This window comes from Oncorhynchus nerka, linkage group LG1 (genome assembly GCF_034236695.1).
Source record: "Oncorhynchus nerka isolate Pitt River linkage group LG1, Oner_Uvic_2.0, whole genome shotgun sequence".
Lineage (NCBI taxonomy): Eukaryota > Metazoa > Chordata > Actinopteri > Salmoniformes > Salmonidae > Oncorhynchus > Oncorhynchus nerka.
In genome coordinates this window covers 39780040-39805076 of record NC_088396.1, presented here as the reverse complement: position 1 = coordinate 39805076, position 25037 = coordinate 39780040, and the positions used below count along the sequence as shown (strand labels likewise).

Sequence of the window (25037 nt, the reverse complement as noted above, 5' to 3'; positions counted from 1 at the left end):
AACGTTCTCATCGGATCTACACGAATCACATAGGTCACCTATTTTGGATTCAAAACGGCGAATTTCGCCTAAAGGTGACTAGTTTGTATCCCTGAGAATGACAAAACCACATTACAAGGGTTTACGAAGAAAACCAGAAACATAGGAATATTTCTTACCTGTCAAATAAATAAACATTCACGACAAATGTAATGAACCCAAAACAGATAAAAACACTTTATTTTTTCCAATGTATTTCATATGAGCTGAGAGAGTTGGATTTCCCGCTCTTCGGTTCTGTGACTCAGTATCTTCAGCCATCATCACTTCAGGATTCCGACGCAGCAGTCACAAGGTAATGAAATGTGAATTAAGGAATAGAGCGCCATTTGGGACGCAGTCATAATGTAAATACTGGACTGTACACATAGGGCAATACCACCATCTCAGACAGTATGGCAATACTGAAACAAGGCCACGCTGGGCAGGCAGGCTCACCCAAACAACTAAATACGAGTCCTCTTTAAGTCCAAGCTCACCTCCAGTCCCAGATTGTCCATATCTTTTTTTAGTTGGAAAACCAACCTTGCAGATTCAGAAATTCAACACACCGGAATTCTTATCAGTCTTTTGTTGAACTTTTCTTTCCAGAATTGATCCTGAAAATGAGTTTTTCGGTTCTGGTTGCTCACAGTTCTCAGTCAGAGCAGTGTTTTGTAGTAATAAATAAACACGCAGCAGAAAAACAAAATCCTGGATGTCTGGCCGGCTGGGTCAGGTCAGAGGCTTCATGGAGAGGGCCACCCGTCAACCGTGTCAACCAACCAACTACACCCCTCAGGACTGAAGGTGTAGAGAAAAGGAGAGGAACAGCACACCTGTTGTTTTTGTTGTTGATCAGGGTCAAAGGTCATCTGACTCGCAGTTGTGACGTCATCCACTCCAAGCCTTGGCACAACCTAAAGGTAGGGAGACATAAGGAAACAAGATAATGGATTTATCAGTTTGTGGGAATATATTTTGATACTTCACAAATGTATGTTCTTCAGACTAACACGCAGTGCATTTAGAAAGTATTCAGACCCTTCCGTTTTCCCACATTTTGTTATGTTACTTATTCTAAACAAAAAAGTATTCAGACCCTTTGCTATGAGACTCGAAATTGAGCTCTGGTGCATCCTGTTTCCATTCATCCTCCTTGAGATGTTTCTACAACTTGAATGGAGTCCACCTGTGGTAATTCAATTGATTAAACATGATTTGGAAAGGCACACACCTGTCTATATAGGTCGCACAGTTGACAGTGCATGTCAGAGGAAAAACCAAGCCATGAGGTCGAAGGAGTTGTCCGAAGAGTGCCGAAAGAGGATTGTGTCGAGGCATAGATCTGGGGAAGGTTACCAAAACATTTCTGCAGCCTTGAAGGTCCCCAAGAACACAGTGGCCTTCATCATTCTTAAATGGAAGAAGTTTGGAACCACAAAAACTCTTCCTAGAGCTGGCCAAACTGAGCAATTAGGGGAAAAGGGCCTTGGTCAGGGAGGTGACCAAGAACCCGATGGTCACTCTGACAGAGCGCCAGAGTTCCTCTGTGGATATGGGAGAACCTTCCAGAAGGACAACCATCTCTGCAGCACTCCACCAATCAGGCCTTTATGGTAGAGTGGCCAGACGAAAGTCACTCCTCAGGAAAAGGCACATGACAGCCTGCTTTGGAGCACTTAAAGACCATCAGAAACAAGATTCTCTGGAGGAAACCTGGAACCACCCCTATGGTGAAGCATGGTGGTGGCAGCATCATGCTAAGGGGATGCGTTTCAGCAACAGGGACTGGGAGACTTGTCAGGATCAAAGGAAAGATGAACAGAGCAAAGTACAGAGAGATACAGTTGACATACACTTAGGTTGGCCATTAGGTCATTAAAACTCGTTTTTCAACCACTCCACAAATTTCTTGTTAACAAACTATAGTTTTGACAAGTCGGTTAGGAAATCTACTTTGTGCATGACAATTCATTTTTCCAACAATTGTTTACAGACAGATAATTTCACTTATAATTCACTGTATAACAATTCCAGTGGGTCAGAAGTTTACATACACTAAGTTGACTGTACCTTTAAACAGCTTGAAAAACTGCAGAAAATTATGTCATGGCTTTAAAAGCTTCCGATAGACTAATTTACATAATTTAAGTCAATTGAAGGTGCACCTGTGTATGCATTTCAAGGCCTACCTTCAAACTCAGTGCCTCTTTGCTTGAAATCATGGGAAAATCAAAAGAAATCAGCCAAGACCTCAGGAAAAAAAAGGTAGACCTCCACAAGTCTGGTTCATCCCTGCGAGCAATTTCCAAATGCCTGAAGGTACCACATTCATCTGTACAAACAATAGTACGCAAGTATAAACACCATGGGAACACGCAGCCGTCATACCGCTCAGGAAGGAGATGCGTTATGTATCCTAGAGATTAACTTACTTTGGTGCAAAAAGTGCAAATCAATCCCAGAACAACAGCAAAGGACTTTGTGAAGATGCTGGTTGAAACATGTACAAAAGTATCTATATACACAGTAAAACAAGTCCTATATCGACATAACCTGAAAGGCCGCTCAGCAAGGAAGAAGCCACTGCTCCAAAACCACCATAAAAAAGCCAGACAACGGTTTGCAACTGCACATGGGGACAAAGATCGTACTTTTTGGAGTAATGTCCTCTAGTCTGATGAAACAAAAATAGAACTGTTTGACCATATTGACCATCGTTATGTTTGGAGGAAAAGGGGGAGGCTTGCAAGCCAAAGAACACCATCCCAACTGTGAAGCACAGGGGTGGCAGCATCATGTTGTGGGGGTGCTTTGCTGCAGGAGGGACTGGTGCACTTCACAAAATAGATGGCATCATGAGGGAGGATAATTATGTGGATATATTGAAGCAACATCTCAAGCCATCAGTTAAAGCTTGGTCACAAATGGGTCTTCCAAATGGACAATGACCCCAAGCATACTTCCAAAGTTGTGGCAAAATGGCTTAAGGACAACAAAGTCAAGGTATTGGAGTGGTCATCACAAAGCCCTGACCTCAACCCTATAGAACATTTGTGGGCAGAACTGAAAAAGCGTGTGCGAGCAAGGAGGCCTACAAACCGGACTCAGTTACTGTCAGGAGGAATGTGAAAAAAATTCACCCAACTTATTGTGGGAAGCTTGTGGAAGGCTACCCCAAACATTTGACCCAAGTTAAACAATTTAATGGCAATGCTACCAAATACTAATTGTGTGTCTGTGTGTGTGTGTGTGTGTGACCCACAGGGAATGTGATGAAAGAAAAAATAAAATAAAAGCTGAAATAAATCATTCTCTCTACTATTATTCTGACATTTCACATTCTTAAAATAAAGTGGTGATCCTAACTGACCTAAGATTAAATGTCAGGAATTGTGAAAAACTGAGTTTAAATGTATTTGGCTCAGGTGTATGTAAACTTCTGACTTCAATTGTACTTGGCCACAGACTGGGGCGAAGGTTTACCTTCCAATAGGACAACAGCCCTAAGCACACAGCCAAGACAAAGCAGGAGTGGTTTTGGGACAAGTCTCTGAATGTCCTTGAGTGGCCCAGCCAGAGTCCAGACTTGAACCTGATCGAACATCTCTGGAGATGGAGATCTGATTTTCTGTAATATACTATTGAAATGCTTAAAAGCCAGATCAATGCCAGTGGGATGGACAGACCATAATATTGTGGCCATAACCATGAACACCAAGGTTCCAAAGACACCCCCTAGGATTGTGGTCAAAATAAATTTTAAAACATTTAATCATGAGCTATTTCTAAATGATTTGGCTGCTGTACCCTGGGAGCTGATTTATCTAGAGGATGATTTAAATCACCCTACAGAATGCTTTATTGATTTGCTCACTGAGGTAATGGACCATCATGCCCCTATAAGAAAGAGTACAGTTGGTGCCCGTCCATCTGATGGATTGATGATGAACTGGGTGAGCCTTTTTCTCAAAGAAATACGGCAAAAGTCTTAGCAGCCAAGTCAAAATTTGAAATTGATGAACAGAATTATAGAACATTACGTAATTATGCAGTTAAATTGAATCAAAAGAAAAAAAAGTTTTTACAACGATGCGTTTATTGATTGTAAAAATGATCCTAAAAAGGTATGGAATAGTTAAGGGCTTACTTGGTACATCTATCTCATTATGCCCATCTAGTGTGAAGGTTGACGGGAGAATAATAACAAAACCAGTTGATATTGCCAATCATTTTGCAGATTTTTTTACAAAGAAAATTAAATTACTGAGCAACAATGTAAACATACATTCTTCCAAACAAGCTATTGTCCAATGGATTGATGATCATATTATGAACAACAAGATCTGCTCTTTTAGTCTACTAACGGTGTCAGTGGAGGAGGTGTTAAACCTATTGAAGTCATTACCTGATGGTAAATCTACAGGTTATGGGCTTATGGACAACTTTTTGCTTCGCTGTGCTGCTCCCCAGATTGCAGTTCCACTGAAATACATTTTTAACTGGTCACTTGAAAAGGGGATGTTTGCAAATGTATGGAAGCATGCGAAACTGTAACCTATTCCGAAAGACTGCAAAGAACCCATTACTCCTGCCAATAGTCAACCAATTAGTCTACTCCCTACACTCAGTAAGATATTGGAGGGTATTGTGAGCAGATAAATGTGGGAGTACATGGGAAAGAATGATCTGATTACAGCCAATCAGCATGCTTATCATAAAAACCATTCCACTACCACTGCATTGGTTGACGTGACTGACCAGTGGCTCAATGCTATGGATAATGGCAAGTTTGTGAGTGTACTATTTTTAGATTTCAGTGCAGCATTTAGTGGACAAAATTTTGACAAAATTAACGCATTATGGTTTTAAGGAGGTAGCATTGAATCGGGTACAGTCATATCTAACTGACAGGAAACAGTCCACCTATATCAATGGTTCCATTTCTTTCCCTCATGTGTTAAACTGTGGAATACCGCAGGGCAGCTGCCTTGGGCCACTTCTTTATTTAATATATACCAACGATCTTCCTTATGCCTTAGCTGAAACTCAAGCTACTAATATTTGCAGATGATACTATAATTTATGCAGCAAGACAATCGGTTAAACAGGTACAGCAAGCTTTACAAGGAGATTTGGAGAATATCGGGGAGTGGGTTTTCCAAAACAAACTTGTTTTAAACATCAAGAAAACCAAAGTTGTGTTGGTCTGTTCAACTAGGAAAAGGCTAAAACAGCATGGGATACAATTAAGTATGGGAGGAGTACAAATTGAAGAAGTGGCAGAAACCAAACTATTGGGAGTGCAGCTAGACAATTGCTTATCATGGTCGTCTCAAATAACTAATCTATGTAAAAAAGTGAAGTTAGGAGACTGTAGAATGCACAGAATAAAGCAGCAAGGATTGTTTTAAGGTGGAGATATGGTTCTCCTGTTGCAGTCATGCGCAGTGTTCTTGGTTGGTCATCAATCGACAGGATAATTTGAAGAAAAAAAACATGCTTATTTTATTTCATAATATACATAATTTGAAACAGCCAAGTTCTATTCACAACGGTATTCAGTTGGTAAGAGACAGACATTCCGTAAATACTAGGAATAGATTGTCCACCATCTATGCGTTATCCAGACAGAAAAGTGAAATAGGCAAAAGAACATTTCGATTTAGAGCAATCAAGAAATGGAATAAATTAACTGAGCAAACTAGAAACCTTTCAATATATAAATGTAAACATTATTTTAAAACAATTTTAAATATAGTATATAGAAATGTTGTGGGACTATAGTAGATGAAGAATCAATATTTTTTAGATTGAGTATTTACTGGGTCATTGTGTTAGTATATTATGTATGTTTGTAATAGTGTGTTATATGTGAAAATGTGTATTATAAATTGTATTTTAATGTTTAAGGACTCTTGGAAGATTAGTCAAAAGGGGACTAAAAGAGATACAAATCAAACCTGGAGACCTTAAAATAGCTGTGCAGCGACGCTCCCCATCCAACCTGACAGAGCTTGAGATGATCTGCTGAGAAGAATAGGAGAAACTCCCCAAATACAGGTGCCAAGCTTGTAGCATCATACCCAAGAAGACTTGAGGCTGTAATCACTGCCAAAAGGTGCTTAAACAGAGTACTGAGTAAAGGGTCTGAATACTTATGTAAATGTGATAGTTTTGTTTTAATACATTGCAAAAATTTCTGAAAACCTGTTTTTACTTGGTCATTATGAGGTATTGTGTGTAGATTGAAGAGTAAAAATAACTTTTTAATACATTTTAGAATAAGGCTGTAACGTGTAACAAAATGTGAAAAAAGTCAAGGGATCTGAATACTTTCCAAATGCACTGTATGCCTAAGTAAAGGATTGCCAGTACTACCAGTGCTAGCACTGTCTACAGCAGTTTCTCAACCTTGGGGTCATGGAACAGCACCAGTCCCTAAAATGGTTAGCTGACACCAATTTAGTCAATGTTCGAGACAAGTGCTAGTTTTAATGAGAGTGGTCTGGTCCGCCAAGGAGAAAATAAAATGTCTTACCCCTCCCCAGTGAGGGCGCAGCAGGCCTGGATGTGCCACTGGTGGTCTTTGACTGATGTGAGCTGCAGGCTCTGGGAGATCTCAGCCACAGACATGCAGCCCTTCACATCCTGCTTGTTAGCAAAGATCAGCAGGCCCGCCTTCTTCAGATCCTGAGGGGGGAGAATTTGGAGTTTAACACACTTAATTTCAACTATGGAGTACTAAAAGGGATGGAGGAGAAGGACTGGTAAATGATACAATGAGGGAATAGAAGGAGGACGAGGAGAAAAAGCGAGAGGTGCCCGTATGCTCATAGACCAGGAGTATCAAACTCATTCCACGAAGGACAGTGTCTGCGTGTTTTGGGTTTTTCCTTTCAATCAAGACCTAGGCAACCAGGTGAGGGGAGTTCCTTTCTAATTAGTGACCTTAATTCAACAATCAAGTACAAGGGTGGAGCAAAAAACACGCAGACACTCGGACCTCCGTGGAATGAGTTTGACACGTGCGTCATAGACCATCATGGAACACTGGCTGCTGCCATGTCTTCTGCTGTGGGTTGTATTGAACTCATACCATCTTGACCCACACATATTGTCATACGTCCTCTCACATAAAACATGAACAAGAAGACCAACAACTCACTTCATGTGCAAGCATTCTGTAGAGCTCCTCTTTGGTGACAGAGATTCTCTCTCGGTCAGTGCTGTCCACCACTATGATCACAAACTGGAGAGAAAGATGGGGAGAGCGATAAGGACAGTTAAAAAGACAGCCGGGCAACACTTTACATTAAATTGCTCTTATACCGAAGTAAAAACACTGGAAACATTGTATTGAGCTGTTTAAAAAAACAATTGCATAGCAATATTGTTGAACAGTTTTTGTTAATTTAATAAAAAATAAAACTACAAAATAATAATAACTGCCATACAGCCACAATACGTGGTCTGACCTCTGTGTTTGTGTAGTATGTGTTCCAGGAGGATCTCAGTGACTCCTGCCCTCCGATGTCCCACATCAGGAAATGAGTGTTGTTCACCACTATCTCCTCCACGTTGCTGCCTATTGTAGGAGAGGTGTGCACCACCTCATTCATAGAACTGCATCACAAACACAGAAGGTTCTCAATCAATGCAAAAAAAAAGTCAGATAGAATTCTGGTAGGCATGAGAACAATGGGGTTCCCAGAGTTCACTTCACTTTGTAATCTATGCCTCATTGTATCATTCTTCCATGAACTGTGGGTTAACCAAAACCTAGCTCAAAATTGGACAAAAGGAGCCTAACGTTACTCCTTATAGTCCAAGGACCTTAGAGAGACGAGCAGTTAGAGCCAGAAACCGGAGGGTTGGCAGTTCAAATCCCGGGTCCAACAAAATAAAAAAATAATTATCTGGTGATATCAAGATTTCCGTTAGGAAAATATGGTGCCGGACAACGTGACTGGGAAGATTTGAATTTACTGGCCATTTGAGAAATTTACTGGACCCATATTAGAGGTCGACCGATTATGATTTTTCAACGGCGATACAGATTATTGGAGGACCAAAAAAAAGCCGATACCGATTAATCGGCCGATTTTTAAAAATGTATTTGTAATAATGACAATTACAACAATACTGAATGAATACTTATTTTAACTTAATATAATCAACAAAAATCAATTTAGCCTCAAATAAATACTGAAACATGTTCAATTTGGTTTAAATAATGCAAAAACAAAGTGTTGGAGAAGTAAAAGTGCAATATGTGCCATGTAAAAAAGCTAACGTTTGAGTTCCTTGCTCAGAACATGAGAACATATGAAAGTTGGTTGTTACTTTTAACAGAAGACTTCAATATCCAAGGATAGAGGTTTTTAGATTGTAGTCAATATAGTATTTATAGGACTATTTCTCTCTATACCATTTGTATTTCATATACCTTTGACTATTGGATGTTCTTATAGGCACTATAATATTGCTTGTGTAACAGTATAGCTTCCGTCCCTCTCCTCGCCCCTACCTGGGCTCGAACCAGGAACAGCCACACTTGAAGCAGCATTACCCATCGCTCCACAAAAGCCGCGGCCCTTGCAGAGCAAGGGGAACAACCACTCCAAGTATCAGAGCGAGTGACGTTTGAAACTCTATTAGCGCGCACCCCGCTAACTAGCTGGCCATTTCACATCGGTTACACTAGCCATTAGGCTGATAGGCTTGAAGTCATAAACAGCACTGTGCTTGCGAAGAGCTGCTGGCAAAAAGCACAAAAGTGCTGTTTGAATGAATGCTTACGAGCCTGCTGCTGCCTACCATCGCTCAGTCAGTCTGCTCTATCAAATCATAGACTTAATTATAACATAATAACACACAAAAATACGAGCCTTGGGTCATTAATAAGGTCGAATCCGGAAACTATCATTTCGAAAACAAAATGTTTATTATTTCAGTGAAATACGGAACCGTTCGGTATTTTATCTAACAGGTGGCATCCCTAAGTCTAAATATTCTTGTTACATTGCACAACCTTCAATGTTGTGTCATAATTGCGTAAAATTCTGGCAAATTAGTTCGCAATGAGCCAGGCTGCCCAAACTGTTGCATATTGTCGTGGTAATTTCCTGTATTACTAAATCAGGAGAGTTTACAAACCACACACAAGTCAGAGTTATATTTTAAACTTAATCTGTAATTATATGAGCTTCCCCATAGCCCTTTGACTCTCAGATCAATTCATTGTCTATAAATGAATTCTGAGTGTTAACATAATGGCAACTGAGATATTTTATAGCAAAGCTCCACCCCTCTCAACTTACATGACAAACCACAGATCTCAGGAACTCTTCACAAAGGGCATTTTACTTAAAAAAGGAGTATCCCATAGCCAGATAGCATTAGCTATAAATTATCGTTCAGTTTGGTCTCTAAAACGAGATTATAATCTCATACCTTGTACTTCATAGTACCAAAACATTACCTCACGATCTGGAATGCTCTTTAGGCTTTATTGGCCAAAGACATTGTATATCTCCTCTGCCAGTGCTATCTCATAGAGGCCCATCCTCAGTGGAACACACACAATATTCGACAGATTCTGTCGAATAAAACAACCATTCTAATGCAATACAAAGATTATAAAATAATCTTACAAGCACTATAACATAATCTTGCAATTTTCCACGACATCTTCCCATCACATGGTTTAACAGATACAGTCACATTGTTCCATTCTGACCTCTCCCCTCTCTGGGCCCCAAGTGACTTTTCCCTAGAGAAGAAAAGAAAAATGCAACTGCCGACAGTATAGTCCAAAAAGAGACATTCTAATGACAAGTATCTCAAAGTAAATAAAACATCTTATTTATCTGTTACCTAACTAATTCTGATTCAGCTACAACAATATACCCTGACTCTGTGTGCAATGAATGCAAGAAAAGTGACAATTTCACCTGGTTAATATTGCCTGCTAACCTGGATTTCTTTTAGCTAAATATGCAGGTTTCAAAAGATATACCTCTGTGTACTAATTTTAATAAAGGCATTGGTGTTTATGGTTAGGTACAGTCGCCCAACGATTGTGCTATTTTCACAAATGCGCTTTTGTTAAATCATCCCCCAGCGTGCATCGATTATATGCAACACAGGACACGCTAGATAAATAATAGTAATATCATCAACCATGTGTAGTTATAACTAGTAATTATGATTGATTGATTGTTTTTTTTATAAGATAAGTTTAATGCTAGCTAGCAACTTACCTTGGCTTCTACTGCATTCACGTAACAGGCAGGCTCCTCGTGGAGTGCAATGAGAGGCAGGTGGTTAGAGCGTTGGACTAGTTAACTGTAAGGTTGCAAGATTCGATCCCCCGAGCTGACAAGGTGAAAATCTGCCGTTCTGCCCCTGCACAAGGCAGTTAACCCACCGTTTCTAGGCCGTCATTGAAAATAAGGATGTGTTCTTAACTGATTTGCTGAGTTAAATAAAGGTATATAAAATATATAAAATCTGCAAAATCGGCGCCCAAAAATACAGATTTCCGATTGTTATGAAAACTTGAAATTGGCCCTAATTAATCGGTCGACCTCTAACCCATATGCATTGGGTACATAAACCATTATGGCGTCCACCCACGGTGCTCAGAATGACAGAAATCACATTTAGATTATTGTAATGCATCTTAACAGAACATGCAACTCATGTAATGAAGCAGCCAATAAAACGTAATTTGCCCAAATTGAATTTGCAGGAAAACACCATTCTAAACAGAGCACCTAATAGCAGTTCTATTTTGTGATAAGATGAAAATCTCTGTTAGCAACTTAGAAATAGGGGGTATCTAAAGATGCAACAACTAAGATGGGTTGCTAATATGACTAGGATTGACAACGAAAGAAAGTTGATATGAAAACCAATAGAACAGGATAAATGGCATAGCAGCCCCACCCAACCAAGCCTGCTTCAGAGCATCAGAAGAGCTGAGAACAGAGTGGCAGAGGAGAGTGCTGAGGGTGAAGCGTGAAGGCTCTTCTTGACTGACTTTCAGGAAACTGTTCTAGGCTTGGCCTATGTGCAGCCCACCGGAGTTGGATGTGACCTATACATCCAACCCAATAACAGCCTCTGTTGAAGACCATTGTCCAACCCAATAACAGCCTCTGTTGAAGACCATTGTCCAACCCAATAACTACATGTAGGCCTACTTTGTTTTAGTTCTTACAGTCTTTGAGATTATCAGTATAATGAAAAGCACTACATAAATGACATCTTCCCTTTCATAGACGTCCCTCTCTTCCTCTTAAAAAAGGGTACAATAGGCTACTTACAACTGGTAAAGAATGGTGGTCTTCCCTGCATTGTCCAGGCCCACAATAATAACCTTGTGCTCTGAAAAAGTGAGAAGAAATACATTTTAAAAACACATTCAAATAATCACGAGACACTATAAACTTCAAAAATAAGTCTGACTTCAATGCCCAGTGGCTGACCTACGCTCCCAATATGGAGCAGCACAATCGAGTCATTTGGATATGTGTTATTCAGCTCTCCACAGCACAGTCATAAACTAAACAAGCCATTCATTATAGGAGCTGCAAGACTTAAGACTTCACAGTGACAAACTGCAACGTTACACACATATTCAAACGGCTCTCTCACTGCCCTTTCTCTGAGACATGGCAGTGCCAGAGACACACACACTAGAGTGAGTGGTCTCAGTGCTGTGCTTGCTAAGGTTTAAAGCAGCTGTCGGTAATGGATGGCACACACATAACGGATACTGACCCACCTGCTCAGCTGAACACAGAACGGACACTGACCCACCTGCTCAACTGAACAAAGCCATCTGCACTCAAACATACGGCTCCATGTAAACACTGTCACTGGCAGACAGACAAATAAACACCAACAAGAAACACTGGACCAAAACAAAAGACAGGATACTCTTAGCCCACACACACACATACTACAATGTTGTTAGCATGGTGCTAGATGCCACTAGACAAGACATTACACCTGTGAAGTTAGTCTAGTCCTCATGAGTATGACTGAAGAAGGTACATGGCCTATACAAAACTAGCCTCGTACGAACTATCCTGATCTGGCAAGCTTACATTCTGTATCCATGTAGCGGTAGTGAAAAGAGAATTTATGCTTGCGAGGTCATCGGGATGGTTCGTACAAGGTCATCGGGATGGTTCGTACTAATGCAAAAACCACACCTTGACCGGAATTCAAGACATGTCCAGTATGGCTAATCCAGACAGATATGGGCACAGCAGGCTGAGCAAACATATGACTAATAAGCTGAAACAATATCCACCCCTTTTAAAAGCCACAGGCAGGAGTAGGCAGTGTATATTTGGATTGGATCTAGAGCTAGGCCTACTCACTCCCCTCTGTCCTTAATGCTCACTCCCCTCTGTCCTTAATGCTCACTCCTTAATGCTCACTCCCCTCTGTCCTACTCACTCCCCTCTTGTCTAGTGGCTCACTCCCCTCTGTCCTTAATGCTCACTCCCCTCTGTCCTTAATGCTCACTCCCCTCTGTCCTTAATGCTCACTCCCCTCCGTCCTTAATGCTCACTCCCCTCCGTCCTTAATGCTCACTCCCCTCCGTCCTTAATGCTCACTCCCCTCCGTCCTTAATGCTCACTCCCCTCTGTCCTTAATGCTCACTCCCCTCTGTCCTTAATGCTCACTCCCCTTCGTCCTTAATACGTAATTTCTCTTCCTGTCTCTTGCTACATGTATTTTTGGCAGACCTGCAGCACAATCCCCTGTGTTTAGGCTACAGCACCAGGCTTCAACTTGACTGTTTACAGTAAATGGAGTGGTCTACTTCGATTCCCGGTCACAAATAAGACTACTTTGGTGTTCATTTTTTAAGGAAAGGGAAATTCCTATTTTTGCTTTACGAAACAACTTCAGATGACACCAAGTAGCACGGGAAGCCAACTTCCCATGTGGGGGGTCTAAGCTATGACATTATGTAGACACTTTTTTGGGTGGGCGTTATCTAGATAGACACTAGGGCTGGGAAACGCCAGGGACGATACGATATTATCACGATACTTTGGTGCCATATGTCTGCTGCAGAGGGTCAAGAGACAGCCAGGAGAAAACTAGTTTTGATCAGTCATGGAAATAAAAGTGCTGAAAGCAAAATGTATTTAACAAAGAGCAGACCTTAATATGAGAACATTTTTTGCAGCCACTGCAAAATGCAGATTGCAAAGAGCACACATCTGTCACCTGAGTTTGAGGTCTCCGGTTAGTCTTGCGTAAACGAATGCATAAGACCTTGTCTCTGTTGCAAAGGTACCTCAGGTGTTTTAGGCTGTGTTGCAGTTAAAATTGGTGCACACGGTTCCATCAACAATATCGACTATATTCACTGTAAAGAACCTTTGTACCTGGTGCTGTGCTAGTCTATTTTACTTGTCATTCACCTTGTGAATGAACTGCTGTTTTTTATTTAAAACTGACACAGCCCACATTGAGAAGTCTTTGAAATTCCTGTCTCTCGGACCATGGGCTTTATGACACGTGGAACACTGTTGCTTGTGGACGACTACCAATCAAAGCCTTCCCCAGACACTGGGCATAGCCAATTACAATAGGCCTATGTGAGAGGACAAGGACTTTATATTACAAATAAAGACATTGTGAGAGGAGAGTCCAATGAAACTAGCCTAGGTTTTTAAAAGACAATTCAGCTACAGTATTGCTCTGACTGAACCGATATGGAACCGCTAAGAGATGGGTCATGCTGTATGCCTGTAACAAGAGTTACACTGACAGCGAATAAAGTGGGTCAATAGTTGATGAAAACGCTTATATTTCCCCCTTTCAGCAGCCTTGAAAACTAGGGCTGGGAATTGGCAGGGACCTCACAACACTATTATATTTCCCCTTTCAGCAGCCTTGAAAACTAGGGCTGGGAATTGGCAGGGACCTCACAACACTATTATATTTCCCCTTTCAGCAGCCTTGAAAACTAGGGCTGGGAATTGGCAGGGACCTCACAACACTATTATATTTCCCCTTTCAGCAGCCTTGAAAACTAGGGCTGGGAATTGGCAGGGACCTCACAACACTATTATATTTCCCCTTTCAGCAGCCTTGAAAACTAGGGCTGGGAATTGGCAGGGACCTCACAACACTATTATATTTCCCCTTTCAGCAGCCTTGAAAACTAGGGCTGGGAATTGGCAGGGACCTCACAACACTATTATATTTCCCCTTTCAGCAGCCTTGAAAACTAGGGCTGGGAATTGGCAGGGACCTCACAACACTATTATATTTCCCCTTTCAGCAGCCTTGAAAACTAGGGCTGGGAATTGGCAGGGACCTCACAACACTATTATATTTCCCCTTTCAGCAGCCTTGAAAACTAGGGCTGGGAATTGGCAGGGACCTCACAACACTATTATATTTCCCCTTTCAGCAGCCTTGAAAACTAGGGCTGGGAATTGGCAGGGACCTCACAACACTATTATATTTCCCCTTTCAGCAGCCTTGAAAACTAGGGCTGGGAATTGGCAGGGACCTCACAACACTATTATATTTCCCCTTTCAGCAGCCTTGAAAACTAGGGCTGGGAATTGGCAGGGACCTCACAACACTATTATATTTCCCCTTTCAGCAGCCTTGAAAACTAGGGCTGGGAATTGGCAGGGACCTCACAACACTATTATATTTCCCCTTTCAGCAGCCTTGAAAACTAGGGCTGGGAATTGGCAGGGACCTCACAACACTATTATATTTCCCCTTTCAGCAGCCTTGAAAACTAGGGCTGGGAATTGGCAGGGACCTCACAACACTATTATATTTCCCCTTTCAGCAGCCTTGAAAACTAGGGCTGGGAATTGGCAGGGACCTCACAACACTATTATATTTCCCCTTTCAGCAGCCTTGAAAACTAGGGCTGGGAATTGGCAGGGACCTCACAACACTATTATATTTCCCCTTTCAGCAGCCTTGAAAACTAGGGCTGGGAATTGGCAGGGACCTCACAACACTATTATATTTCCCCTTTCAGCAGCCTTGAAAACTAGGGCTGGGAATTGGCAGGGACCTCACAACACTATTATATTTCCCCTTTCAGCAGCCTTGAAAACTAGGGCTGGGAATTGGCAGGGACCTCACAACACTATTATATTTCCCCTTTCAGCAGCCTTGAAAACTAGGGCTGGGAATTGGCAGGGACCTCACAACACTATTATATTTCCCCTTTCAGCAGCCTTGAAAACTAGGGCTGGGAATTGGCAGGGACCTCACAACACTATTATATTTCCCCTTTCAGCAGCCTTGAAAACTAGGGCTGGGAATTGGCAGGGACCTCACAACACTATTATATTTCCCCTTTCAGCAGCCTTGAAAACTAGGGCTGGGAATTGGCAGGGACCTCACAACACTATTATATTTCCCCTTTCAGCAGCCTTGAAAACTAGGGCTGGGAATTGGCAGGGACCTCACAACACTATTAATATTGCGATATTGTCAATAAATCATCAAAAATAATATCCCAATATGTAACTGTATCTATTTTCCCCCCAATCACTACTTGAAACGCATAAAAAGCTCTTCATGATGAGACATGCTTTGGGTGGGAGGTATACCCGTCTCTAACCTAACCTAGCAGGCGTAAAAAAGATGCCTGAGCAGAGTCCACACATTTGTTTTTCAGGGGCAATGAAAGTTAGGTGGAAAATACGGTATTCTGAAATACGGAAACATCCGTTTTCTATGAACCCCGCGGAGAGTGGCCTGGCTGTCTGGTAGTAACAGGTAAACAGCCTGCGACAACAGTAGCTCTCTTGTCAACTCCTAATGGAATTTCCATGCCAAACATGTTAGGCTTGACAATGACAGCAATTTAGTTAGCAAACACAAACATCTGGGACCAGCCTAGTACAACAGAACAGGATTCGTCGTCGTCATGAGTGCTTCGTGTTCATCCATAGGTAAACACATCCTGATGTGGCACTGACTGCACGTGGGGATAGGAGTGAACAGTAAACCTAAAGTGAAAACTAAAGTGAAGTCTTTAGTTTCAATATCTGGGATTGTTTATGTATACGACCTTGATTTGACTAGGCAAACAATCCTTTAACACAGTCAGTGACCCCCTGAGAATAGGCCCAGATACTACATAAAGAGGCCAAGAGAGAGAACTTTCCATAGGAGCACTCTGCTGCCCTCGGGTCTCGTGTTACAGGTTCGCACAGATCTGTTTACAGATTGAGTTAGTTCAGGATTCAGCAGGGAGGGATTGATTACATTTTCAGTTAAATTAGACAAAAACACAGTGCACTAAAGAGGACATTCAGCACAGCTCTTAGCTGACCATCTGTGAGGGAAAACAGGAAAAAACTGCATCAAAGGCCAGCTGCTGGGCTAATGCTCAAAATTAATATTCAAGTTCCATTTTACTCTCCAGTGATCCTGAACTTTAGCTAGGCTGACTCAACTCGTGGTACACAGCGAGGACGGGAGTCCAAATGTCATCCCAATGTCCCAACAGACTCCCATAGTTGCGGTCCAGAACCAAGGCTCTCTGAACAATGCAGTACTGATATAGCTATAACAATATACAAAACATATGGTGATATCATTCAATATAGCTAGCTATTACACCAGGGGAGGATGGCTAATAATAATGGCTGGAACCTAACGAATGGAATGATACCACTCCACTCCAGGCATTACCACAAGCCCGTCCTCCCCAATTAAGTTGCCACCAACCTCCTGTGTATTACACTACAGTACTTTGTGGACGGCAGGTAGCCTAACAGATAGAGCGTTGGGCATGTAACCGAAAGGTCTGTAGTTCCCCGAGCTGTCGACGTGCCCTTCAAATCAAAGTACACATATTTGCTGATGTCATCGCAGGTGCAGCGAAACCCTAATTGCTCCAGGGTCGCCGTTAATAATGGCAGACCCTGGCCGTCTCAGAGGGTCTCAGTCAGGGGAAGTTGGGATATGAAACAAAAGATGTCCAATTCCCACATGCGTGAAATATGACAGATAAACACCCAACGAATTATTATAATGATTTCTTTACACCCCCCATTTATATATATATATAATGTAATAGCAAGCTAGCAGTTTTGTAAACACTGGAACATTCTTGGCTGTTGGTTAACAGCTGGACTATCTAAATAACATGAACTCAGCTGGATACGTTAGACGCTAGGAAACGTGCTACGCTAACTAGCTAACTACACACTCGACGTCAACGATAGGTCTGACATACCTTGATGATTGAAAAGCCTCCATAGTTTGGTGAAAATGATTCCCATGGCTGTTGTTGTAGAGCCTTGAGGCAACTAACTACGACCAATTTAGCTAGGTAACTAGCTGACTGGCTAGCTAGCTTGCTATCTGAAGATGTTGCTAACGTAAATCGGGCAATGCAGTCACACGACCTGGCAATATTTGACGGTGGAAAAGAGACCAGTAATATCAACGCTTATTGATAAAGTTATCATTTTTGCACGAATACTTTTCCTTTGTGGCCGAAATAGAATTACAGGACGACGTTATTGCATTTCTAGCTACAGAATACAACGGTAGCTGATTAGCTAGCCCTGGAGTGCAGTCGTCAACACTGACGCATGCTCTCTCCACAATCCGCCCAGTGAGGATGGATTCCAGAGTGATTACCAAATCAGAGACAATTATGCCGAATAAAGTTTAGGGTGACACCCTACATTGTTACATTGCATTATGTGTGCAAAGCCCACTATCCAGTAGTACTGCATCCATAGGCACTTCAGGTCATTCATCATTTGGATTGAGGCAATTGCAGCCATTCACAAAATGCCATATATTTAATAAGATCGTATATCCAGTTCATGCGGGGTCTAACCCGGGATTCCCAAACTTTTTCTGCACAAAACCCAATTGACAGTAGAACATGCAGGGGACCCCACGTGGGAAAATGACATTCCCTAACGCTGTGTTCATATTCACTCAATTTAAGGTCCCGCTCGCTGTTCCTACACATACTAATTACATGAAAACGAATTATAATAGTATAAAAGGCCTTACATGTATACTAAAAGGTTGTATCCTATACTCATTTGAAGAGAAAAGTTCTTCATTTGTTTGATAAGATTACAGATTTTCTCAGGGGACCCCAATTTCATGGGACTCCATATTGCACAGAAGACAAGTTTAGGAACCACTGATCTAACCTGGCTCTGGGTCAAACAAACATCAATTGAACAACACATCAAGGACATTACAATTGGCCACAATGAAGAAATTATGATTCACTATATCACCGCACTGTGTTCTGTCTTTGTGAAAATAAAATAATATTTTGATAAGAAGGGCCAACTCAATAGCCTACATCTTAAGATAACATATCTGTTTGAAGATGGGAGTCAATGAAGAAAAGTGGAATCTGGACCATCATTATAACAGAACTCTGAATTTATTTGATAAAAAAGTTCATTTTAACTAGGTAGTTCTCATTTTACATCAATTTCCCATAAAACATATTTAACTTTCTTCTTGATAAATTAAAAACTTGTATTAGTCATGCAATTTCGCATTTCCCTTTTGAATTTTATCTTTCACAAAAATAACAAGAACACAATCTCATTGAACTCCAATGAAGCCGCTAAGTAGCCGAGGGAGGAAAAGCATCAACATGCAGCATTGTACACATTTGCATAGTACATTTCTCTTTTTCTCTAGATTAGTTTGTCCAATTATTTTCTCTTTACCAGCATGCCTTTATAGAATACAGCACTAACAGAAATCGAGCTATCTTGGCAACAGAAGAAGGTATTCGAAGAAAACAAATAAAATATGTTGTGATTTGTTTGGTTGGAGGTTTCTGATACATACATTGGTGATCTATGCATAACTGGTAGCATACAGAGAGACATTCTTTGACATGAACCTCTATACAGAACTCCCTAGTCTGTACCCTTCACACTCTCTTCATATGACTAAACCTCTATAATTGTTCCTAACCATTTAGACCATAAAAACTATGAAATAAAATGCTACATTTTGAGGATATGTATATGGATAGGAGAGAAGCCCCTCCATTGCTACAGTACCCCCCCAAAAAGTTTAAAACAAGGCCTGGGCTAAGCAATAAGGCTTTGAACAATTCATTTGTCATGGTGTTTTGATATGCAATGCTTAGGAAAGTAAAATCGTTCATTAAAAAACAACATCATTTATTTTTAATGGCCAGGACATGGAAGACTTTTAAATGGGGCATTGAAAAGAAGAGCTGATGGTTGGCAAATAATTACAATGAATTGATTTTACTTATATATCGCCTTTCTAGACACACAAAGCGCTTTACATAGTAATTATGACCAAATGTTTGATGTTAGACTCACAATTTCTTTGTGTCATTAAATCAACAATATAACTTCATAGCAGACTGAATGAAGCGCTCTCATCCGCTTATGTGTTACTGTTGACTAAATGAATTGTTCAAATGAGACTGTCCTAAACAACAGTCACTCACTCAACTACAGTCTCATAGGGATTTTTCTGGCCTAACACATACATAACAGCACTGAATCATTATTCCATGACATACTGTATATTGACAAAAAGACATGCTGCCATTGATCATTCTAAACCAATGAAACGTCGGTCCAAGGACAGCCGTTATTTCTTTACTTGCCAAGCAGGACTTTCTTTGAAAATATTACACTTGAATTCACAAGACCATTTAAAAGACAATAAAATATGATGCAAATGGAAATACAAGCATCACTATAACAGGCTGCTTGTACAGTAAATGGAATGTGGTATACCTCAATTCAAATGATCAATATTTCCCTGATTGGAAGTATATCCATCTATACTAAAGCCTATCCTTTGATCATTAGTCAATTATGAAACCCATTTAAACAGTTAAAATTAAGCTCAATGGGCATATCATCCCTCTCTACTGTATATTTTATTCCTAGTCATGAGTACTAATGGAAAAACTTCAATTAGACTATTTCCTCTTGGTTGCAGCATACTAAAAACTGATAGGAATAGTCCTCACACTAGAGTGTTAAGGTACTGTATATAACGAAGGGATGCACCCTTTCCTGAAAGAGCACAAGATATGAAACTTGCAAGTGCCTTAATTTACTTAGCAAATTTTTAGTAGAAAAGTGTGATTTTTTTACCTTTATTTAACTAGGCAAGTGAGTTAAGAACAAATTCTTATTTCCAATGATGGCCTACAAACAGCAGGTTAACTGCCTGTTCAGGGGCAGAACGACAGATTTGTACCTTGTCAGCTCGGGGATTTGAACTTGCAACCTTTCGGTTACTAGTCCAATGCTCTAACCACTAGGCCACCCTAATGGCATTAGCTAAGTATCATTGAGGAGAAGAAGGGGATAAAAGCCCTGGAAACTAGAAGATTCCGATTCAGGACCCCCCTAAAAAAAATCCCTCAACATTTTGACAAACAGGAACTTTGCCGACTCTGAGAAACTGGTTGTAGGCTACAGGACTGAAAACACTCAAATCCAAGACAATTTCAAACAACTTAGTGACATTAATTAAATATACAGTGCACTGACTCTGCTGCTATTGGCTCCTGGAAATGTGCAAAGAAGTTCTGTGCTGATCGAGGGACGCTTGACGCTGTCTGGCACTGGTTCGAGGCAGGTGTTGATGGGTCCCCAATACCACCACGACAGCTAGCCCTGCTAACACTGAGACAACAGGGAGTCGATGGCCAGACCACATGGTCACCCCTTTCACACCAACATGTCAAGCCTCTGCCATGTTAAAAAGAAGACAAGCCCAGAGTTGGCCCTTCCCTTAGAAAAAAAACATGGTGAAAATCTGCCCCTCATCCTATTTTTTGTCTCCCTCATAAGAAAAAGGCATAGAGATTAGATTTTTAGTTGGTCAATGTTCACGTTTTCACCGTGAACCAGTGCCAGAGGAAAAGCGAGGTACTAACACTTTATAAAAAAAGTTGGTTACAGTACAATTAAACTAGAGAGTGGTCGTGTGGCTGTGTCGTACCCATTGTGAAGGGAAGAGAGGCCTAAGTGACATAAGGGGGTCTTCAGCTCAAAGCCTGTGCCTGGAGTCATGGCTGTAGCTTCCGGGGGAGCCGTTACGGTTGCGGTGGGGCTTGTACGTGTCCTGATAGGGGTCATGATAATTCTCCTCCACCAGGGGGTAGTGGACCTGGTCCCGGCTGTGCTGCGAGCCAGAGGACAGGCGGTTACGGCTCTTCCTCTGCCGCTCATTGTGGTAGTTCTCATCTGATGGCGAGTGTTCTCCTGCTGTGTGATTGCTGTTTCTGTTTGTGTTTCTTTGACCCTGTTCAGAGAGAAAGAGAGGACATATTGTATACATTCAGCAGTTGACTATAGCATCAGCTTTTTCAAAATGGTATATATATTTTTTTTTTATCCTGTAGTAGTGAGCAAAACGTCCTTGATGAATAGGCAGCAATCCGGTATCATAATCCTGTATCACTTCACTACTAATTCATACCATTTTCAATGAATTATTTACAACCAATTTGCCCAACAACTAGTCATAATTAGGGCTGTTAAGGTGACCGTATCACCACCAAACCAGCGGTCACAAGTCATGAAGGCAGTCAAATTCCCCATGACCGTTTAGTCACCGTAATTAGGCTTCTCCAAGCTCTGATGCTGCTGATCCTCATTAGTAGCCTACCAAACTTGCTAACTGCCTGGTACTCAGCACTCTATTGTCCCTCTAATCACTCAATGCAAATGTTTTAGAAAATCAAATCAAACACTTCATGAGAGCTCATGTTGCGCAACATTTCTATAGGCTATACAATTTTACAAGAAAACAAAGTGATGGACTCCACTAAAACGAGTAGGATCAGCCTTCTATAGGCTAGGCATACAATATTTCTTTCTCAACTTTCCTAATATTAAGCCAATTGTTTATCTTTACAGCAGGAGTATAGCCTACCTGGCTGGCATGAAAATGAACCATGGGAAATGTGTCCTCCATTCTCTATTTAAGTACATAGATTTGTATTTTTTCCTGCTGCCCCTGTTTCGAGACAGGTGCATGATAATGGTCCATTCTATATCAAAACAAATTTCCCACATATATTATTTAGTATATGTAAAGACAAGATTAAATGATGAGTGACAATATAGGCCTACCACTTCTGAATTCTATATTATCACTTGTGAATGATGCCCAGTATAAAAAACGGTGTTTTTTTGCAACTTTTTCTAATCATAAAGGGGATGCCGCTGTGAAATTCGAGGCATTATCAAGTGCTTGTCAAATTGTGAATGAGAGACTGATGAAGTGTGAACAGCCTCCGCAAAAAAACAAAGCAGAAATCATGCCTTTCAAGTGACTTTTTTCAAATCATCATTAATCTCAACATGCAGCCTTACAATGTTTTAAAAATCAAAACATATAGCCCAACGTTTATAGAACAACTAAAGTTACATTAACAACAGAAAATTAAGCATATAGAAGTGCCTATTTCTTTGTTAACCACTCAACACAGAATAGCCGCATGTGTGCACTCCCTCAAATCATTTGGAGAAAATATATATATTTTGTTCAATTGTTTTCTTCATACAATCATTTAAAAAATATAATGTCACAGAATTCTAAGCAAATCTTGTCTGCTAAATGAACTAGTACTAGCCAACAGCCATATGGCATAGCCAGACATAGCCTAACATAAGGACAACTCAGTCTGTTCTTCTGAAATAGACTACATTTTGTTCATATCATGTTTCTTTAGACCTGTCTAAAATAAATAATGGATGTATTGTGTAGGCTTTATTACATGGATTTAATAGACTTTTTAAAATGTAGATGTTCCAAAGGTCTGCATCAGTGTCTTGTAAATCTATGTGCAGAAGACAGGAGATGCTAAATGTGTTTATGTTAATTAACGGTCAAATACCATGAGACTGGCAGTTATTTACTTGACAATCACCAGCTGACAAAATGTTGTGACCGCCACAGCCCGAGATAATAGCTATTGCCACCGCATCTACTTTAACACTATAAGACCAGTTTCCCAGTCAAATAAGAGGGCAAATATCAGTCAAAGTAAGGTCAGGTTGATTCACCGGTTGGTTGACCAGCCCAGTTATAGCTGTGGGGTACGGAGAGAGGGCAGTGGATCCCAGGTTGCGGCCCAGCAGAGGGTTGAGAGGGGTGCTCAGGGAGGTGTGTGTTGCCCTCCAGTAGGCTTCCAGGTACTCTGCCAGGTGATCACATGCATCCTCCAGTTGATTCTCATCCAGAATGATGTCAAACATTTCCTAAGAGACAAGGGGAGAGGAGAGAGAGCGAAAGAGCGAGAGAGACAGGGAGAGAGGGAGAGAGGGGAGAGCAGAGAGACATTCTGACTTAGTGACTGAGGGATTGAGTTGCTGGTAGTAGCAGTTAACTGTCGGTTATTGTCCCTCGTGGGAGGCCAGAGACCAGCAGTTGACAGGGTGTACTGAGGGTATATTGTTCCTTATGGGAGGCCAGAGACCAGCAGTTGACAGGGTGTACTGAGGGTTACTGTCCCTTATGGGAGGCCAGAGACCAGCAGTTGACAGGGTGTACTGAGGGTATATTGTTCCTTATGGGAGGCCAGAGACCAGCAGTTGACAGGGTGTACTGAGGGTTACTGTCCCTTATGGGAGGTTTAGAGACCAGCAGTTGACAGGGTGTACTGAGGGTTACTGTCCCTTATGGGAGGCCAGATACCAGCAGTTGACAGGGTGTACTGAAGGTTACTGTCCCTTATGGGAGGCCAGAGACCAGCAGTTGACAGGGTGTACTGAGGGTTACTGTCCCTTATGGGAGACCAGAGACCAGCAGTTGACAGGGTGTACTGAGGGTATATTGTTCCTTATGGGAGGCCAGAGACCAGCAGTTGACAGGGTGTACTGAGGGTATATTGTTCCTTATGGGAGCCCAGAGACCAGCAGTTGACAGGGTGTACTGAGGGTATATTGTTCCTTATGGGAGGCCAGAGACCAGCAGTTGACAGGGTGTACTGAGGGTATATTGTTCCTTATGGGAGCCCAGAGACCAGCAGTTGACAGGGTGTACTGAGGGTATATTGTTCCTTATGGGAGGCCAGAGACCAGCAGTTGACAGGGTGTACTGAGGGTATATTGTTCCTTATGGGAGCCCAGAGACCAGCAGTTGACAGGGTGTACTGAGGGTATATTGTTCCTTATGGGAGGCCAGAGACCAGCAGTTGACAGGGTGTACTGAGGGTATATTGTTCCTTATGGGAGGCCAGAGACCAGCAGTTGACAGGGTGTACTGAGGGTATATTGTTCCTTATGGGAGCCCAGAGACCAGCAGTTGACAGGGTGTACTGAGGGTATATTGTTCCTTATGGGAGGCCAGAGACCAGCAGTTGACAGGGTGTACTGAGGGTATATTGTTCCTTATGGGAGGCCAGAGACCAGCAGTTGACAGGGTGTACTGAGGGTATATTGTTCCTTATGGGAGCCCAGAGACCAGCAGTTGACAGGGTGTGCTGAGGGTATATTGTTCCTTATGGGAGGCCAGAGACCAGCAGTTGACAGGGTGTACTGAGGGTATATTGTTCCTTATGGGAGGCCAGAGACCAGCAGTTGACAGGGTGTACTGAGGGTATATTGTTCCTTATGGGAGGCCAGAGACCAGCAGTTGACAGGGTGTACTGAAGGTTATTGTGTACCTACCGGAGGGCACTGTGCTAGTTTGTCTGCTGCCACCAGCTGCACATTCAAGTGTTTGCTCTGGGATTTTCCTCTCGACTTGATCAACCGCTGAAGAACCTGTGGATAGTTTATATATTCACAGTGCTTGACTTGGACTGAAATAGGCTACGGTACACATTTTGGGTGCCGGTACTGTTCATTTTTAGGTGCAGGAGCTCCACAATACTTTTAACATAATATTCTATAAGAGGAACAGGAGCCCAAGCTGTAGAACATTTTATGACAATCTCCTGCCCAAGTCAAGCACTGTATATATCAAGTCAGAAGAAAGCA

General features: G+C 41.6%; 2 protein-coding genes across 2 annotated transcripts in view; both read right to left on the bottom strand.

Annotated features, from left to right (window-relative positions):
* Positions 1-800: 800 nt before the first annotated feature.
* Positions 801-17684, bottom strand: LOC115130149 (ADP-ribosylation factor-like protein 5A). The gene is made up of 6 exons (XM_029660965.2): positions 17288-17684; positions 11355-11415; positions 7500-7647; positions 7190-7273; positions 6563-6714; positions 801-938 (listed from the first exon to the last, which is right to left on the bottom strand). The coding sequence occupies exons 1-6, from the start codon at positions 17331-17333 to the stop codon at positions 890-892; spliced, it is 540 nt and encodes a 179-aa protein (XP_029516825.1). The 5' UTR covers positions 17334-17684; the 3' UTR covers positions 801-889.
* Positions 17685-18459: 775 nt separating this feature from the next.
* The window catches only part of LOC115130141 (voltage-dependent L-type calcium channel subunit beta-4-like), a 68577-nt gene continuing 61999 nt past the window's right edge, over positions 18460-25037 (bottom strand). Inside the window, exons 12-14 of the mRNA XM_029660946.2 lie at positions 24726-24821; positions 23121-23315; positions 18460-21351 (exon numbers count right to left, since the gene is read on the bottom strand). Of these exons, the coding sequence (XP_029516806.1) occupies positions 21097-21351; positions 23121-23315; positions 24726-24821 (546 nt within the window). The 3' untranslated portion in view covers positions 18460-21096. The remainder of the gene's footprint in view (positions 21352-23120; positions 23316-24725; positions 24822-25037) is intronic.